At 43.4% G+C, this 17,935-nt stretch overlaps 1 protein-coding gene across 3 annotated transcripts in view; it reads left to right on the top strand.

Annotated features, from left to right (window-relative positions):
- Positions 1-2,421: 2,421 nt before the first annotated feature.
- The window catches only part of trim71 (tripartite motif containing 71, E3 ubiquitin protein ligase), a 36,750-nt gene continuing 21,236 nt past the window's right edge, over positions 2,422-17,935 (top strand). For all 3 annotated transcript variants that reach the window (XM_005463568.3, XM_005463567.3, XM_003458507.4), the window contains exon 1: positions 2,422-4,369. In XM_005463568.3, the coding sequence (XP_005463625.1) occupies positions 3,605-4,369 (765 nt within the window). In that variant the 5' untranslated portion in view covers positions 2,422-3,604. The remainder of the gene's footprint in view (positions 4,370-17,935) is intronic.

Below are 17,935 nucleotides of genomic sequence, written 5' to 3'. Positions count from 1 at the left end.
TGGTGTTCGATCAGTGTTGTAGCGTCTTAATGACACCCAGTTGGAGCTCCAGTAGATGATGAGAGTCAAACCTTAAATTCTCATCCATATGCATTGGTTTACAGTACACGTCAACTTTTTAATTTCCCCAATTACTGATGGAAATCTCACAGTCTAAGAAAGCTAACCTGTCATTTTTAATATCCTTCCTCGTGAACTTCATGCGGTGGTCCACTGAGTTACTGTGATCAGTGAACTGTGGTACGTCTTGAGATTTGATTTTCACCCAGGTGTCATCACATGCCTGAACCAATGACTTGGTGTTTCAGGGCAGGATAACAGAGCCCTTTTTTCCACTTCTTCAATGGTACTCATGGCCAGCGATCAAAGGTCAAGACAATTTGCATATAAATGATCAAAAACTGACCTCCCAGCCCATTTTTCATTCAGTGGTGCTTTTTTCAGTTATTATGCAAATGTACTGTTTATAAGGTGGGTGAAACCTGCATTCAGCTGAGACTGAAGAAGTCACTTGGATGAGTGACGAAAGGTTTCTCCCACTGAAAACTCTTCATCCAGATGAACAGAATCAACTTTTTGGGATTTCCTTACCTGGATGGTTGAGCATACATCAATACTGTCCAGATGGCTCATTTGGCACTTTGCTGTGACGCCCCCCCCTTTTTCCCTTTCTTTACCTGCTGACGTTCACTGCATGTGTGTTTACTCTGCAGTGATTAAACGGCACTGTGAAGGTGTGGCAGAGCTTCATAGCCACCAGGGGGAAGTATTGTTCTAAGGTGGGGTCAGCCATGAGACAAATGCTGCCATTTATAAAGGCAAGTGGAGTACCCCTCGGTTTCTTGCAGTATGTCAGTATGTAATGGTGAAATCACTTTTCAACCCACAAACTTCACTGCCTTTCTAGAACTTAATTTCGAGAGACGCTCAAGTAATACGGAGATATGTCTTCAACTATGAGAGAGTCAAAATAAGCCCTCACGTATCTGTGGACTATGAATATCTGTAGAGATGGCACTTTATGTGAACACTGTCAAGAGATCACTGAGTCAGATGATACAGCGAGCAGGAAAATGGGCGCCTGTGCATGTGTCATTCCAGGATGGCACCCTAACAGAGGGCTGTTTGTCTGACTCATTTTCACTCAGAGCAGTGGTCTTAATGAGCGCCTTCTTCAGTCTCTCACAACAACCCTTTGCACTTTGGCCCGTGTCATCTGAATTTTTCTTCTTCAGCTTTAAAGAATACACTGATTCTGCAGTCAGCGCCACGAGCGATCATCTGCTGTGCCTGCAGTAGCTTATTCGAGGAACAGTGTAACGCATCGTGCTTCGTGGACAGTTGAGAGCAATGTTCTCTCACTTTGATCATTTCCACCCATGGCTGCTTTGATATGACAAAACTGAGGGTGGATGCCACCCTTTAGCCCACTTTAGCCACACCCCTGTGTTGGTGAACCCTGTGGCATTAGCTTAGCAGAGCATCTCCTGTTATTTTAGAGAAAACAGAAAATTCTTTGTTTGATAAAATGGATTAAACTAAAAAACAAACAAAAAAACAACTCAAAAACATGCACACATGCGTAGAGGTGGCGAGAGAGTCTGTAACCACATCTGTAAAACATCTATCCATCTATCCATCCATCATCCACATACAGAGATGCGTCGGGAGAACTCAGGATTCAGTATCTTGTATAGACTGATCAAAATATCGACGGTATGGATGTCGGTTCAACACTAGCATGATATGATTAATGCTTTGTTTCTGTCCTCTAAGCTCAGCATGCAGCCTACTGAATTGTGTGAAATTAGTTATTTTTTTGGAAGTGAAAAAGAAATCTCAAACATGCACAATATAGCCTCCCCCCCAAAAAACAATTTAAAAATACACGAAAAGTTGAGTTTGTTTTGCTGTATTAACTAATTATGGTTGAATTTAAAAATCACAGTGATTTAGAGGTCTTTAAAATATGACACACTCCTCTCCCCTACATAAGATGGTTTGTAAATTAAAAGTATCGGTATTGGTATCAGCAATACTGACCGTGTATTCACTTGGTAACAGATCAATATCAAAATGTGGGGTATTGCACAGCGCTAATATCTCACCCGAGGACAATTTGAATTACATCTTGGACCAGGCAGGGTTCGAACCCCCGACCTTAGTTATCGTCAGTACGCGATGATCGTGATATTTCGTGCGATGTATAAGAACACCATTGAGGTTACTAAGTAATATTGACATTTTCAGGCCCAGATTCTCGACTTCGGCAGCCATTAGCTAGTCTAAACTAAAAACAACAACAAAACTCTTTTATAATAAAATTTACGCGCAGTATATTCTGAAGGAAAGGTAAATTGATGACAGCGAATCCCTATAACTTCGCACTCACGCGTACGTGACTACACACCAGCTATCGGGAGCGTGCGTTTGGCGCACACCCTTCTCTCCTCCCCTAGGGCGGAAGTAGCTGGCTCCATTTCTCCTCCTCAGTCCGATAAGAGCAGCTCGAGGAGCTGCAAGCCCAGCAGCACGCGCGCATGAGAGCGCACAGCTTGTTTTTAATTTGATTTTTTTCTTTTATTCACCCGAGAATGAAAGAAAAAGCAGCAGCACATTAAAGGTCCAAACTGTCGCTGGACCGAGTTTCACCTGGTTGTAAGGCACCGTTCCCACACCCACCCCCATACACCGAGCCGGGGGGTAAACCGTACGCATTCCTCCACGCAGAGAGCCCGGAGGGAGAGACCAGCAGACGGGGAAAGGTGAGCTGGAAGGGGGCCTCCTCACAAGGTGGGCCGGTGAATTCTCCCACACTGGGGATAGACGCGCTGTCTTGTGGTTTGGCTTTGTTGGAGGCTCGCTGTGGTTGTTGGTGAACCCTCGGTGACCAGAGGCACACTATGATACCCTTGCTTTGATGAATAATTTAAGCTCTCGCGGTCCAAGGCTCGCGCTGCGACAACCATACGACCGTTGGCCGCCTGAACGGATCCCGACGGTCAGCAACACCGGTCTGAATTTGGAGGCTTAGAGATAACGGAGAAGTAAAGGGAAAAATCAGGTAGCTACTCGTCCGGGTGCTGCTTTGTAGCTCTCAGTCCTGTAGTCATGTTGCCGAGCTGGTGGGGGAGGAGAGACCGAGCCCCCCAGCCGACCCAGTATCTTTCCATTTTCGGGTTTATTTTATGAGCTATCCCGAACAGCATCGCACTATTTTTCTCCACGGAAGCACCAACATCGTCTGTTGCCCCCCTGAATGCTGTATTTAAAAGGAGGACTGTCGGTTCTGCTAAAGAGAGGGGGAAAAAAACGCCTTACACAACTGATTTAAGTATTCTGATTTTTTTCTCTAATCTCACAACTGTTTTAAAAACTTTTTGAATGAGTGGCTACCTCCTCGTTTTGTTTTGGGGGTTTTTTTTTGTGGCAAATCTTTCTTCCTTTTTCATTTTTTAAATCGTTGAATCTACCTCAAACACCACATATACGTGGAGAGATAATTATCTACACACCCCAAACGGGCTGATGTGTCCCCAAATGAATACCTCAGCCTCGTCGCCGCGCATGTTGTAAACTGAGCCCAGTTTTGGTGACGCTGCAGATGGCTTCGTTTCCCGACTCGGACCTGCAGACGTGCCCGCTCTGCAAGGAGCTGTGCGGCTCCTCTGCTCCCATTTCCTCCAGCTCTTCTACCTCATCGTCTTCATCTCACACCTCGTCCTCCTCCAGCCAAACCACCAAGAGGCTTCATGTTCTGCCCTGCCTGCACGCCTTCTGCAGGCAGTGCCTGGAGGGACAGCGCAGTCCCGGGGACCCGCTGAAGCTGCGGTGCCCCACCTGCGACCAGAAGGTGTCCATCTCAGAGGCCGGAGTGGACTCCCTGCCTTCCTCCAATTTCCTCTTCAGCAACCTGCTGGATGTGGTGGTGAGCTCAGAGGAGCAGATCCAGAACAAGAATGGCCACCATCACCACCACCACCACCACCACCACCACTCCCGGGGAGGTCTGGGTGGAGGCTCCTCTGGCTTCAGTCATCCATCGCGTGGAAGCCTCTTGCACTCGCACCACCTGGGAGAGCCTCAGTGCAGCTCCTGCGACGAGGAGAACCTGGCCACATCCCACTGCCTCGACTGCCAGGAGTACCTGTGTGACAACTGCGTGCGAGCACACCAGCGGGTGCGACTCACCAAAGACCACTTCATCGAGCGCCTGGGAGAGAACCTCCACCTGAGCAGGGTCAACACTAACAGCAACGCCAGCCAGCCGGGGATGTCCGTCTCCCTCGCCCAATCCCTGCAGAACAACTTTGCACTGCTGTCCCTGTTCCAGGATCGCATGAGCTACTGCCAGCACCACGACAGCGAGGTAAACCACCACTGGGGAGGACAAACACTCATTCATAGTACCAGTAAATTCTAGATACTTGCTAGTTTTTAGTCTCACGCACACGTTCACATATGCTCTTATAGTGTAATAGCATTATGTATGTAGTATGGAGTCATACTGGGGGGCCATATGGCCTTGGGTTCAAAGGGAGCTGAGTGGCTCTTCACCTAGTTCCCTGGAGATGAACAGGCACGTGTGTTAAGCTGGATTTTCACACACACATGCACACAGGCTCTGTGTGTGTGTGTGTGTGTGTGTGTGTGTGTGTGTGTGTGTGTGTGTGCGCGCACACACACACGCAGAGTCTGGTTAATCTGTACCACACCATCCATTCAGGGCAGACAGAGGCCCCTGTAGTAAGTGCACACATGTTTCTCTGACTGTTAGAAGTTCTTGGCATTGGACATGCTGTGGAGATCTACCTTTGCTCTGGTAATGGGAAAGACAAGTTGGAATTCTCTCCTTGTGCGCTGTGTGATCTGGGCACAACTACAAAGGCCCGTCAAACAGGAAAACAGCTTTTTCTTGGTACAGTCATATGGTCAGGAAGAATAACAAATAGCACCAGCAGGAGGTCTTGGAATGTCATTTTTGACCCACTTCTGGTTTCTGTTGAGTTGCTTCCAGATAGTTCTCGCCGCACTTTCCAGAAACAAAACAGTTTTGCCCGAGCAGGTCAGCAAACCAGTCGATCGAGTGTGGTCACCAGATGCGGACCAGTGCAAAATATCACCCGGTACATTTACCTGCATTTTAATAAGTCACTTAATCAAACAGAATAATCGACTGCAAATGTTAAAGCAGAGCTAACTTTTTCACATAACCAATAACAGACATGGGTTGCACATCAATCTTTTAAGTTGCAGCAGCATGTGTAGCCTTGTCCCAGCAGTTAAATGCTGCAGACGCTGCAGGATGCCATTCATTGTTAACAGAACCTTGCAATGACTTAAAGGCTCGCTGTGCACCCTGAGAATACAACGCTGAGAAGTAAAGAAAGGGTCTGACTTTATGAAAATGTGCAGTTTCATGACCAGACGGCTATTTGCTTTGTTCTAAACTGAAGCAAATTGTTTTAAAAATTACTATTCAGCCAGAAGGTGATGGTGATGTCTTTTCCTTTATTTTTGTCATCATTTATGGCCGATTTTTGTTTAATAACAAAAGTAACTGACTTGTTTTATTGTTTGAACTTGCCATGAGACAAGTTTTAACTAATACAGGTTTGATGTGATGCAAGATTAATATCGGCTGCTAACATCAGTAAAGGTTATTTGTCAATATCGGTCTATAAGGCCAGTATCTGTGCGCTAATTGTGAATTTGTTTATGAACAGAAATGCATTGGGGACTGTTTCCAAGATTAACCTTTTTATGAGCAAAACGCACACAAATCTACCATCATGTCAAACACGAAAAAATTGTTCAGTTTGCACCTTGTTGAGCTAGCTATTGGTTTGCAAGTGGCAACCTCTGACGCTGCCCAAAAAACCCTGCAGTTCCTTGATTGGCCACTTGAGGCCGGCTCCAAAAATGAGTCTCTCTTCAGAGTCTCATGTTAAAATGCCTGACTTTAGAGCAAATATAAACCTGTTTGCTGTCTGGCTTAAAACACATGTTTGGTCTCTATGAGTGATTTAACCCTTAATAACAAATGTAGGAGGGGTGATGTTTACAATTTGCTAAGGCTTAAAGTTGGGGGCGTGGCTGTTTTCCTAGTTCTCGCCTTGCCTAATTTGAGCCAATGACCTGCACATATCAGCTGTATTTGTGCTGTTGGTGCCTTTTAGAAACCTGGAGTAGTGTTTGGTTAGCCCAGTTTAATTTGCTGGAGGTGATGAAGGCTCCTGTGCTGTGTGTTAGTGCCTCCCAGGAAATAAATCCATGACAAGCAGGGAGAAATGGTGGCTGTCACAGATGATTGAAAAAACAGCCTGAAAATGCTCCCCCTCTACATGCAGTGTCTGAGCCCCCCAGATACCTAAGAGGAAAGCCTGTCATTAGTGCTCAAACTCCTCAGGGTGTGTTAAGTGCTCAGCCTTAAAGCACCCACAAGGCGGAGGCTTGTGAAGGGTAAGAAGGAGAACAAACAGCCTTAAACCTCTCTGTTTGAAGCAGATGTTAGGAAAGTCATGTGTGCCTCAATGGATACAAGTGAACAGCGTTAAAGTAGAGCGTGTGTGGGGGGTGGGGGCCATTTTGTTTTGCCAACACTGAACCAACTTTAATGTAACAACACGGGTAAAGTTTTCAGTTTAACGACTTTGCCTCCCCACCATTAGCGCTGTTTAGCACAGCTTTCTCTTGCTTTACTTTTACTGTTTACTGGCGTGAGTGGGGTTCAGTTACCTGGTGTTCGTTAAAATGTATGAAATTTAAGTAAACGGGGCAGTGTTAAAAACGTAACTCAACTAATCACTAAAGCCCAGTTCAAATTTCCAATTTAAGTTTTTTTTTTTTTTTTTTTAAATAACCCCTACCCCCACATACCCCCTGTCCACTGCCAGTAAGTAGGTGGGTTCAGTTTTCCAGTAAGGGCTTCATTTCCCATTCACTTACTCACAGCTTCAGCCCTGGGGGAGGGAATGACACAGGAGCAGGCCAGTCTTTCTTTGCCTACAAGTGCTGAGAAAGCTGAGACATTGTCCAGCATCCAGGACTGTGTCCATCATATCTTAAACTTTCATCAACTGCCTAGTCTTTCTGACTGACGGGGGAAACAATTTGATATTTACTCATCAAAATTAAAATCGGTTTCTTGTGTTCTACTAAATCCTGTATACTAGTCTGCATTACAGTTTACACATTTATTCATAAAAAACCCATGTGAAAGTCAATTTCTTAGGTTGTCTCAGATAGGGGATTGGTTACTTTGCTCTATATTTTCATTGCTGATCAATTAAGAGTTGGTAACCTTTTAAGCGTGACAACATGATTTCAATATCTGGCAGCAAAGTATCAATAGGAGATCATTTGATTTAATCGCTGAAGTGATAAATTTCACATCTCTTTTCTCTGTCATCCAGTTACTGATGTTTACGGCTTCACTTGTGCACAGTGAGTCAGTATAGCTTCGTCATATACCACATATAGTCTCGTACAGTTCTGGGTGTGAGAATGAAAAGGCCTCTTAATACTCTTATACAGCAAAGTTTTAATCAGATGTTTATGTACTGTAATTGTGTGGATCATGGGAGCTGGTTACTGATCATGGGGCTTTTTATTTGAATTATCCTTTTAGTATCCTTTATAAATAGACATGTGCTAGAGCAATTAAGGTTTTCTGCTTGTCCGTCTGCAGAATATATTCTGACTAGTTGCTCCTTCTCACGTAAGTCCAGATATTCATGTTTGTCTGGCGGTCAGCTGGCCATCAGCTGTAAGCTCTGTGTGTATTCAGGTGTAACTCTTAGCAGAAGTTGAGAGGTGTTATGTGCGGCTTTTGTCTGGGCTAGTTCTTCGAGGCTGGCTTGGTCTGCGAGGGCCCTCGAGAGTTTTTCTAGGAGCTGTTCCATCTGAAGAGTTAAGCCCACTGAGGTACTGTTTTGAGCTGTTCTAAGATTCAAGATGGCCATTAAGAGGCAAAACCTGCCTCCAGAAGGACTTTGGAAGTTCAGCACATATTATCAAAACTCTCCCAAAAAACATTCTGAAACACACTGTTTCAGGCAGCGGTTTGGTTTGGAGAAACACTAAAAGAAATGATACCGTATGTATGCAGTGCAGTCTGCAGATGTGTAAAGGTGTGGTGTTAATTGTTAGCAGCTGATGAAATCATCAGATGACGCTTCTTATTTCGACTGTTTGTACTCGCAGCTGCTGACGTGCAGCGGGAATCCTGTCTGTTCATACTCGGTGCATGATCAGGTTTTTCAGCCTCTTCAAGTGTTGTAAGGAAAGATGTGATGGTGTTGGAGAGACGTGCTGAAACCCTCACTCATGTTTAACCTCATTAGCTGTAATGGAGAAAGCCAACCCCCTCCCCCTTTAAAGAATCTGTATAATGAATGTTAATTCTTTGGCTTGTTTTCTTGCCGTTTGCATATTTACCCTACTGGTTTAATCTACAGTTAATTCGTTTAAGGTCATTTGGCTACAGCTTTGATTTGATTGCCAACTGGTGGAATTGCCAGTGAAGAGATGTAGATTGGAGACGAAGCTCTGTAGGCCATAATAGAATAGAATTAGAATAGAATTCAACTTTATTGTCATTGCACATGCACAGGTACAGGACAACGAAATGCAGTTTGCATCCATCCAGAAGTGCTTTAGTGATATAGATATATTACAATATATATTAGCAATAATATAGATATGTAAGTATATTACAGAAATGGGTCTATTGTGGTATGTTATAATGTACACGGTATGAAGTATGTTGTGAATATTCTATAACTATAGGTATGTACAGGCTGTAGTGAGTACAAGCTATGTACAGGATATGAACAGGATATAAATATGAAAAACTATACAGAATATGAAATAAATAACTTTACAGAAATATGAGATATACAGTTATACAGAAATGGGAACTATGCAAGTTGTAAACAGTTGTAAGGTTAAAAATTATTGTATGTACAGAATGATTATTTACACAGAGCTATACAGTAGTGCAGTTAAGATAAGTGAGGGTGTGGATAATTTCTACAGAGGCTGTCAGATGTCAGGAGGCAGAGTTCAGGAGTCTGACAGCTGTGGGGAAGAAGCTGTTCCGGTACCTGGTGGTCTTAGTCCGGAGGCTCCTGTAGCGCCTCCCAGAGGGCAGGAGGGTGAAGAGTCCATGTGATGGGTGACTGGGGTCTCTGATGATTTTCCCAGCCCTTTTCAGACACCGCTTCCTGTAGATGTCTTTTATGGCAGGAAGTGGTGCTCCGGCGATGCACTGGGCAGTTTTCACGACCCTCTGCAACGCCTTCCGGTCCAAGGCAGAGCAGTTCCCGTACCAGACTGTTATACAGTTGGTCAGGATGCTCTCGATGGTGCAGCGATAGAAGTTCACCAGGATGTCTGAGGAAAGGTGGTTCTTCCTCAGAGTCCTCAAGAAGAAGAGGCGCTGGTGAGCCTTCTTGACCAGCTTGGAGCAGTTGGTCGTCCAGGTGAGATCCTCGGAGATGTGGACTCCCAGGAACTTGAAGCTGCTCACACGCTCCACAGCCGTCCCCTTAATGTGGATGGGTGGATGTGGGTCAGCATTCCTCCTGTAGTCCACGATGAGCTCCTTGGTCTTCTCGGTGTTAAGCAGCAGGTTGTTTGTGTCGCACCACTCAGCCAGACGATCCACCTCCTCCCTGTAGGCGGCCTCATCGTTGTCACTGATGAGGCCAATCACCGTGGTGTCATCTGCAAACTTAATGATGGTATTGGAACCATCAGCAGGTCTGCAGTCGTGGGTGAAGAGGGAGTAGAGGAAAGGGCTCATCACACAGCCTTGTGGTACACCGGTGTTCATTGTGATGGTAGATGAGCAGTGGTTATCCAGCCGGACATGTTGGGGGCGGTTGGTCAGGAAGTCCAGTAACCATTTGCAGATGAGGGAACTGAGGGAACTGATAAAGGAAGCTGGCCACGTGGTATGAGATGTGATAGACCGGTCCATGCATACTTGATAAGTATTGTTCACAAAAATCAAAACAGCCTTTTTTTGAAACCTGGCAACAAAAGAAATGGCTACAAAAACAACACCACAGTGACGAAAAGCCACAGACTGAGCAGCAGGTATATCATTGCCTCAACATCCACCTTTGTTGTCACGTTCGCGTTATATACTAATTACATCATAGGACGCTTGGCCGCGTTACTATGATGACGACCATGCACATTATGCATGTGATGCTCGATTGTTATGGAAAAACAGTCGATCCGAGTAGGTTCTAAAAGGCGCTTTGTGGCGTTCCAAAAGTATAGTGTCCAGTAAGGAAGTTGAAGAACACCATCTGGTGGATAAACTGTGCAACGCCAACTCTCAAACACGGTTGAAGGGTGTTTCCCTCGGCTCTTCTTGACTTCTACCGGCTGTTATAAATGATGATACTGATCAGTTGTCAAATGGCTAATGTTGGCTGGTCTGCACCGCAGATATTCTTGATATTACAAGAAAATGTGTGATAATATTAACATTTTATTTAAATTTATTTATCATTTAAAATAAAAAAAATAGGGAATATCATTTTATTCATGTTTGCAGGCAGCAGCACTTGTAAGTGTGAGCACATCAAGAGCATTTTCCATCCTCCTTTTCCAGTTAGCTGCAGGCGCTGATGACACACCGTCTAATTTGAGGTGTGAATCTTCTCAAACAGTGCCAACAGCACTATCACAGTGCAATAGTAGTGACTCAGCATTGTATCCAGTGACACAGCACTGTCAACTACTGGCACAAAAGCCGCCTTGATAGTGTTCTGGCTGAAAACCTCAAATAAAAGTACAACATGGCTGTTTCACAACTGAAGGAACGCAATCTTGTTACCAGTCAGGAATGCACAGCATTGTCAGGTAATAAAAATATTTTCCACCTGGGATGTCGTATCTTGGGTTTTAGCCAGCTCTGCTTTTCCATTGTTACTGCATCAGTAATGTCCATCAACTTTTTGCTCTTGAATGTCATACGGTATGCAACTAGCAAGTGCTGCAGCATGCTGATATTGATTGATATATGAGAAGAAAAAATAAAATGTAAAATGAGGATGTAAAGATTTAAATTTGTGACTTTGTGTATGCTGTCCTCTTGTCAAGAAGATGGTGGAGAAACTTGGGTTAATGAACTGTGAACTTGCTGAGGCTTTCTGCGACTTTATTCTCTTCCTCTAAAAGAAATAGAACTTTTCATTGAGTTTTAAATTGCTCTTAATGCTTCTGGTGTGGCTGCGTTGGTATTGCTGCACTATAGACGACGGCTAAGTGAATATGTTGGTCTACTTTAGCAGCATAAATGCCCCTGCTCCTAATCTGGACTGCGCAGAGAGTGTCCCACGCTCTCTCTCTCTGTGTGTGTGGGTGTGGGTGTGTGTGTGTGTGGGTGGGTGTGTGGGGTAGAAATGGAAAATTGGATTACATCGAAGGAGTGCCCTCAGCTTGCTGTGGTGTCACCCTCCAATACCCAAATACATATGGATCCCGGTCTGAGAGAAGGATAATGGTATGATAATCCCACAGAATGTCACCCTGTGCTTCAAATTAAATTGTTGTCGCCATAGCTACGTGGGTGGTTGTGCACGTGCGTGGTTTTTCAGCAGCACACGCCCAAATAGTCTCGGGGGTTGGTGGAGCAGCCTGAGAGCAGGCACAAAGTGGAGGCTGGGCAGTGAGTACCTAAATTGTGCGGCGGTGTAAGGATGAGGTGAAGTTGAACTAATTACTTGAACTAATACTGTCTTATCTGCTCAGTCAGTACTGGCGAGGAGCGTTTGTCAGGCATTCCCACAGTTCATCTTGTTATTTGTTAAACTTTACTGAACCATTGTCATGTTCTGCAGAGGAACGTGATCACTTAAAACACATGCATGCTCGGCTCTGTGATCCTGAGCGCTACTCCCCCTCTCCCAGAGCTCGCTAGCACAGAATGTTTGTAAGGAAACCTAACCCAACACTGACGCTGATACAAGGCCAGAGGAATTCCTGTAACTTGAGTTTATACCTCCTGGGTTCTCTTTCTCCCCCCTCTCTCTCTCACACACACACCGGGTATTTCCTCTGTCGACTCCTGCCTTTCCCATCAGCACTCTGTTCTGTGTCAGAGACGATGAACGTTATAGATGCAGAAAGTCTCCTCGGCGTGATGTAGCAGCTGTTGTTGTTGAAGAGCGAGTGATTACTTTTCATCGCTCCTTGAAGTATCTGTGCAAGTGTGGCGGCAGCATTTTCATCCAAGAGCATCTCCCATCTGTAGGTAGTTATCCTCTGAAGAGGATTTTAGTGTTTCTGTGTGTGTGTTTCCACACAGCCACCAGAGTTGGATTATATGAAGTTGGACTTCCAGAGTTTTAATGTGCAACATGTGCCTAGTAATTAGAAAGCATTCCTTGTTTCCTGTGTGTTGTGACTGTGTTTCATGTAGGCTAAAGTGTGTGTGTGTGTGTGTGTGTGTGTGTGTGCTGACTTTGAAGTCCATTTGAGGACTTTGGGCCATATAAATTTAATGGATAGAAAGGAAGGCATTTATCACATTCTCTCTGACAACTGGATTTAAAACCCATTCAAAAGCTGGAGCCTGCCACTTCCTCCTCCGTGGCTGTGTCCAAATGGGGTTTTAATTGGCCATTATTTGACCTCAGACGGTGGGATTGTGTTGTTAACACATTTGACTTTATTTGGGTAACACTGCACAGCTTCCAGTCATAATTTGTCCACCTCATTTTATTTAGTCTTTAAGCTTTAAGCAGGTGTTTGATGCAGTTATGGTAGTTTGCATGCTCTGTTACTTTTGGATGTGTTTTTCTTTTTTGCCAGTGCTTTCTATGAGCCACTTTCTCTGAAAAACTCATAACTCATTTGTGCAAGTAAAGTTGTTCTGACAGAGTAAGGCTTAGACTTGAATGTGACTACAGCACTGAAACACTGTGTGCTAACGCTAAGTTGTGCAACACAAAAAGCAAACCAGTCACATTTGCTACTGACTCTGGCTCACATTCCAACAATAAAGGTTTCATCTTCCAACAAAAGAGAACATTTATTAATCATAAATATGTTAAGTGTCCTCCTCCATGCCTCCAAAACAGAAGCGATGCTAACATGAAGAAGTGATCTTTGTACTGTACCGACTGGATTTGATCAGTGACTAACGTGCTCTCTTTTTCCAGTAAGTGAGAAAAAAAGCTGATATACACAGTAGTTGTGAAAACTTAAATAACTTAGGAAAAAACCCCACAAACATTCAGAATAACACAAGACTTGCTTCAGTCATTTGAATATTGGATATTTAGAATATGTGTAGCAGGGATGCTGTAGCTTTAAAAGAAAATAGAAAAATAAGTCTTAATCCTGCACTGTTCTTGCGCTTCCACACCTTGATAATATAAGTAGTTTTGGGCTAATCTGTTTCACTATCTTAGCCTTTCATATGTAACAGTAGCTTATTGCCTGATTTGTGGTGATTGCTAGGGCTTCTTCAGTTTTTGCATGATGGCTCTGTGCTTGAGGAACATGTGCACCAGTTTTTGATGCAGCTCACACTTCAGGTCTTACTGCCACTTCAGACAGTCTGACAGCAAGCCTGTTAACGATGGCCGTAGTGTTTAGGAAAAAGCATTTGCAGAGTAACTGTGAAATACTGCTTACCTGCAGTCATAGAATGGGATCGTGTGATTGAGGTGGTGTAACTTCAGCAGTGAAGACTGTGACATTATTTGCAGCCTCACTCACAGTGAGTCTCTCAGCTTTCAGGCTGATGTTGTGATGTGTGATGGTTGACATGAGTGCAAAGAAAGGTGGCAGCATCAGAGCGCAAGTAATGTGCAGAGAACAGGCTACAAAAGTACACAAAGTAAATGCTTAAAAGCAGCTAGGGTGGCGGGCTGACTGTGAACATTAATGTGTGTTTTTGTAACCAGTGTCAGAATTTATTAAATACGTTGTGAATATTTTCCATCAAATGAGCTTTCAAGACAACAGTTGAAGCCTTATGTTAAGAAAAAGAGGGGAGGAGGCGGCTGTGACGAGCTGAGGCTCATGGAGCATGGAGGCAGAACGCTGGTGCACATTACATCCTCTTCATTTCATTCCTCTTTTCTGCCGGCTTGCGTTTCATGATTCTATTGTTGCGATTATTCCTTTTATCTGCCCCGTCTCTGTGTCCTTACTTCAGTTTATTTTGTTTTATTTTTTAAGCTTCACTGCTCCAGTAAGCACACCACAATCACTCACATGCTGTCCATGCAAAGGAGGCCAGCTGACTGTGGGTTTGTTTTCCTTCAGCGGGGCTGTCCAATCAGATCGTTGGATTACAGCCACCGCCCTCCGTGTGTCGTATCTGGCAGAGTTTCAAAACATCGGCAGGAGTGTCCGTGTGCATGTTGTGTTCGTGGCAGCGAGCCAACGGGGGTTGCCACAAGAGGGCGGAGCAGCGGCCGGTGGGGGTGGGGGCGGGGTGTTGAGAATGGCAGCAGGAGAGGAGAGAGAGCGATGGTGGGAACAAAGAGGGGAGGGAGAAACTTTGTGAACAAGATATGCAGAGCGTTTTCTCAAAAGATAAGAGTAGGTGTTTGTGATTTCCATAGAAGGACCTTTGTCTGCCAGATGGCTTTCCGAGGATTGCTGGGAATGTTAGGATCAGTTATTTGTCAGATTATCCAGCCCGAACATACCAAAGTGGCTTAGTGCTGATGCTGGCTGGTTAGGCTTTCATAAGTGGAGTAACTCTGCTGATCTTCCTCTAGTTTCCTAATTTAACTCCAGCGCAGGCTGAAGTTAGTTTGCTCACTGAAGGATGACTGATACATAAACGCTGCTTGGTGTAAAAACCTCTGCTGTAGCTGAGAGAGCTTTTTTCTTTTCTTTTTTTCTGCACTTCACATTGTGGCCTCTAAGTCATGTCGTAGTAAAGGAAGGTTTTGTGTGTGTACATGCACATGCTTAACCTTATGTCCTGATGTCTGCTCCTGCCTGAAGTGTTGCAGTGGGGTGTGCTGCAATTCTGGACTGATAATCAAGTGTTAAGAAGTTTAAACAGACACACTTTCTGAAAATGATAGTTTTTTTTTTTTTGTTTTTGTTTTTGCCTCTTTATGATTGTGTGAAATATATTTATTACCATTTTTTTTTTTTTTGTTTGTTTGTTACATAAAAACATCTTCCAAGTGAAATCCACTATAACTATCTTTAACAGCAGTGTTTGAAGTTTTGTTTTCTTCAAAAAAGAGATGAGCAGTCTGAGTATAGTAATTACATAAAGTGAGTTACTTAGTTACTTGGTTACTTTAAGCTGTATTTTTTCCACTGATGAATAAAACTGCCTTTCACAAATTTGATTCAAGCACACTGACATGTGACATCAGCTTCTAGGAATTTTCCTTTTCGCTCTGACCTTTCCTGTGTCTTTGTGTTGACAGGCAGTTAAAGAAAAGAGCACACAGACCTGAGGCGCTGACACAGATTAACAGAAGGTCTCTATTTAAATGATTCAAGCGAGTCCTGTTGTACTCGTGGGTCACTTTTTGAACTTTGGAAACCATTTCCATTTAAAAGATGTTTTAAATGAATTCAAATTTAAAATGCTTTTTCCTAAACAGATTCATTCTGGGTTAAAATGTTCATGAGTTTTCTCACAGATCAAATCTTGTTGACCTGAGCTCTTACACACTGTTGGTGGAAAAATAAAATCCCAGGAGGAAACGTGTTTAGATCACAGCTGTTTTTTAGAATTATGAAATTAAAGTATAAACTTGCTAAATCTTGCTGGCTTCAGGTTGCTTCAATTTACTTCAGTTGAGTTTAAAATGATAGTGTTTGTACAAATTAGAGGAGGCTGCACATGCGGACATGTGGAAAGTGAGTGATTTATGCAGTTGCTAGCAGGGCTGTGAGTCGGCCTTCTAAATGCTGGAGCTGCTTACTGTCAACAACACCAGAGACAACCATCTTCTGCTTGTGCTGCTGTTGATCATTGAGTCGGCTTTGGAGGAGACGAAGTTCTAACATACAAAGTGTTTAAAAACCATTAAAATAGTTCAGTCAGTCTACATAGACCTTCACCCTTTGTAGACAAATACCTACAAATTTCAGCTGTCAGACATAAGTGCTTTGCAGGGGCTGATAGAAATATGGTTGCCAGGTCTGAAAATTGCTTGGTCTTTTTGTGCGATTTAATAAATTCTTAAAATTTTCCTTTTCAAATCTAAATCTAGTTTAAAGGTTGTGTTAACAAGAGTCTCTTAACTGGGCTGGTCAGATGATGTGATGGTTACCTGCTTTATTCACACTACTAGGCTTTGTAGAAGTAATCCAGCAGGTTAACATCTCTTTGTCTGGTACCAGTGGGCAGCTCTAGAAATTCACAGCTGCAGTGCGTGTGCGATTAGTTTTTATTTTTTGTTTTCTTTTGAGCGAACTTGTTTTCAGTTTCCCAAGCAGCCCTGTTTCTGTGGCACCACTGTGTGACGTTACATGGCCCTCGTCCCTTCCCCCCACTCGGCTGTGCACGCAGGGAGCGCATGCTGCATGCAGTGATTTTTTTTTTTTCTTCCCCCCTTCCCAGTGCATTGCATGGTGGGAAAGGGGAAACAGGATTGATCCTGCTGCTGTGTGAATACAAAGATGGGGAACTCGCAGCCATTGTGCATCACTGTTATTTCCCTCAAGAGTTAACCTTTTTGCTTTGTGACGGTGCTGTGGTGTGAAATTATTGGCATTTATTTAAAAAAAAAAACAAAAATGCAACACAATGTCAGATCCGGGTGAAAATGCACACCCAACCCATCAGTCTATTAATCAATTCATGATTTTGAGGTTACAAAGATCAATGCTGATTTTTTTTTTTTTAATGTATTTATTTATTTTTGTCATTGAATCAGTTTCTTTCATCCTCTTCCTCTCCAGCTTCTCCGCTTTGTTTTTAGTTTTATAATTTTAAGATTTGGACGCCTACATTTCATATAGCAATACAGCTAAAATTGATGAAGTTCACAACACTGAACAATGATTTTAGGGCGAATTTCAGTGGTCAGAGCTCCTGTTTGAACAACATCAAAGTGGTAAACATAGGTTATCATAAATGTTAAAAAATTAAGAGACAAAAAACAGTAAACATTAGTAGTTGTTTAATAATTAAATGGCTAATATTAACGCGTATTGACATTAGTCGTTACATTATTGTGTAATTTATAATAGTGAATCTTTTGCACTACATCACACAACTGAAAAATAGTATCTATAATAATGTTAGCTAAGGTGTTTACCATTTTCATGAAATCGGCCTTAAATTTGTCATTCTGATTACGGCACGAGGCTTTTGTGAACTGTTTGGAGCTGAACGCAGAAGAACTAAGAAGGTATAGGAGCCTATAGGAGCAAAACAACATTCAAGCAATAAAAGTGTGCAAAGATCCAGCAGTCTGGATGTGATTGGTACTTGACCCTCTGTGTCACCATGCCTTTTGCATGTAGATGAGCAGAATGTCCCTGTACCTGAAGCTTTTGCTCGTGCCACATAAGTGTGTAATAAATAATGTTGGTGAGTCTGCTCTGCCTTGAGGCCTCCCCTCCAGGCTGTTCTGTGGAATTTACAACTTTGATGGCATGACCCACATCTCACATCTTTTCATGTTGTTGTTCTCATTTCTTCATGGCAAGCGCATGTCGCTGCCTGATGTGACATTCGACATGTCCAAAATATTGTAGAATTGTCTCTCAGGGTTTTTTCTTTTTTCTTCCCAAATTCTGAGATTTTAACAGGAAAACTTGGACCATTCGATTCCACTGACGCAGGCTATAATATTAATGCAGAGTCAGTTCTGCCCTTGATACCTTAAAATCAACAGAAGTGCACATGTTAAGTTTGAAAAGTGAATGTTACAGTTAGGTCCTTCAAAGTCTGCAGACTGTTAAAGCTTTGCTG

Source organism: Oreochromis niloticus, linkage group LG22 (genome assembly GCF_001858045.2).
Source record: "Oreochromis niloticus isolate F11D_XX linkage group LG22, O_niloticus_UMD_NMBU, whole genome shotgun sequence".
Classification (NCBI taxonomy): domain Eukaryota; kingdom Metazoa; phylum Chordata; class Actinopteri; order Cichliformes; family Cichlidae; genus Oreochromis; species Oreochromis niloticus.
The sequence above is the reverse complement of the archived record's forward strand: the minus strand, read 5'-3'. Positions and strand labels throughout refer to the sequence as shown.